We start from the raw sequence: 2,085 nt of genomic DNA on the forward strand, positions 1-2,085 counted from the left end.
TATATGTTAACACAAAATAAAATAGAAAATACAAATGAACAACAAAAAGATGATAAAAAAGAGAATACTAATCCACCAAAACCTGAAACTAATAGTAAAGAAAATAAAGAAATAATTCAATCATCTAATACAAACAAACAAATTAATTCATTACCTTCACTTCCATTAAATAATACACCACTTGGAATAGCATTAAAAGCTATCAAACCCACTCCAGAACAATTAGATAAATTACATTCGTCATTTAATAACTTTGTTGAGGCACAAAAAATAACAGATGAAATTGAATCATGTCAAGAACAATTAAATGTATTGAAAAAAGTTCAAGAATTATCAAATGATTTTATCAACTTACTCAAACTTAAAATAGTATTGCAAAGAGAATGGTTATTTGATGAAATTGATATTAATGAATATTTAGGAATTATTGTTACCGAAGATAATAGATATGTTGTTAATCCACGAACTAATTCTGAACGTAAAACTCATCATAAAATATATGAAATAGAGAAAGTACTAAATTATAATGAAGGAGATGAAGAATATTAATCAAAATGATAATTTGATTTTATTTTAATGTTTTTGTTGTTTATATTTTCTATAAATTGAAATAAATGACGATGAAATAATGAACTAAAATTATAACATCATTTTCACACATTTTGTATTATTTATTTTGAATATATGGTTAATTAAAATTATGTTTTATTCTTTTTTATTTCATTTCAAACAAATATACCATATGAAATATGAAAATATTATTTCTATCATACAAATTGTCATTCAGTTAATTTTTTCATCAATTTGTTCGTTATTTCCTCCTTCATTTATTTATTGTTATTTTATTAAACAAAAATACTTTTTAATTAATTCTTTCTTCAATTAGAGAATTAATGCGATTATTCCAATAATAACCATGCTGACATTTATTATGCTTATTGGTACTCCATTTGAACAAATGTCTTTAATACATTTATTGTTGATATAATCAAATTTATATCCTGAATCACAATAGGAAAGTACGCATTTTGTACTCCATTCTCCATTATCTCCACATTCATATCCTCCATGTCCATGTTTGATATTAATTTCTTTATCACATATACTATCTCTTTTAACTAATCTTTTATTCTTTGGATTACATTTTGTTTGATATTTTTCTATTATTTTCTTTGTTTGTTCTGCAAATTCATTTATCTTATAATTTGAAAATTGATAAATATTCACTCTTTCATCAATCATATCAGTTAAAAATTCTCTAGGAATTGTTTCATTGTATTCATAATTATATCTGTATGTTTCTCCAACACTTATTCCAAGATTATATCCATATACTTCCATCCATATATGAGGGAGTAAAGGAACAGATTCAATAACATTAGTTGGTGATAATCCTACTTCAAATTCTTCATCTTTACCATATGGATCTCCATCAAATCCTACAAGAATAGCTCCTCCCCATTCTTTTAATCCTTTTGTTACCAATGAACATGCTGAATAACAAAATGAATCTGTATAAACTACTATTTCTGTTGGTTTTCTTGGATGTTTCATTAATTTCATTTTTGGAAAAACTTGAATTGATGGCTGTGTAACTTTATGTTCAACATCACCATATTTAATAATATTTGGATTTGAGTACCAACCTCCAAGTGGGAATGAATTTATTATGGGAATTATACTTGTCCATTTACTTCTTCTTTGTTGGCATGTTTTTGGATCATATAAATTTACAGCAAATCCTGTTTTTAACATATGCTTTGTGTAGTCTGATTCTCTCAATGAAACTATATAATTAACATCATCATATGGTGATAATATCTTTTCTATCCATTGTGAATAATTACTATATCCTCCTCCATTCTTTGGGAATATGACTTGAATAGGATAATTATTAGAATCAAACAAATCAATACAATTTAAAATTGTTTCTTCATATGTTTTTTCATCTTCTGTATCAAAAGAACGAACTACTAATATGTTTACACCATTCACAGAAAGTGTACAATGAATATTATTATCTTTTGATGTAAATTTTCTTGTAATTCTATCATTTTCATCGAGTGCTTTCTTTGTATTGATTAT

At 24.9% G+C, this 2,085-nt stretch overlaps 2 protein-coding genes across 2 annotated transcripts; one reads left to right on the forward strand and one right to left on the reverse strand.

The window, feature by feature from the left end:
• Positions 1-549, forward strand: EHI_061130 (uncharacterized protein; the record flags this gene model as incomplete). Its single annotated transcript, XM_001914482.1, has 1 exon — positions 1-549. A coding segment is annotated over one exon (549 nt), but the record flags the coding sequence as incomplete, so codon positions are not given.
• Positions 550-882: 333 nt separating this feature from the next.
• EHI_061140 (uncharacterized protein) lies at positions 883-2,085 on the reverse strand (the record flags this gene model as incomplete). The annotated part of the gene is made up of 1 exon (XM_001914483.1): positions 883-2,085. A coding segment is annotated over one exon (1,203 nt), but the record flags the coding sequence as incomplete, so codon positions are not given.

This window comes from Entamoeba histolytica, genomic scaffold (assembly GCF_000208925.1).
Source record: "Entamoeba histolytica HM-1:IMSS scf_1104750517187 genomic scaffold, whole genome shotgun sequence".
NCBI lineage: Eukaryota > Evosea > Mastigamoebida > Endamoebidae > Entamoeba > Entamoeba histolytica.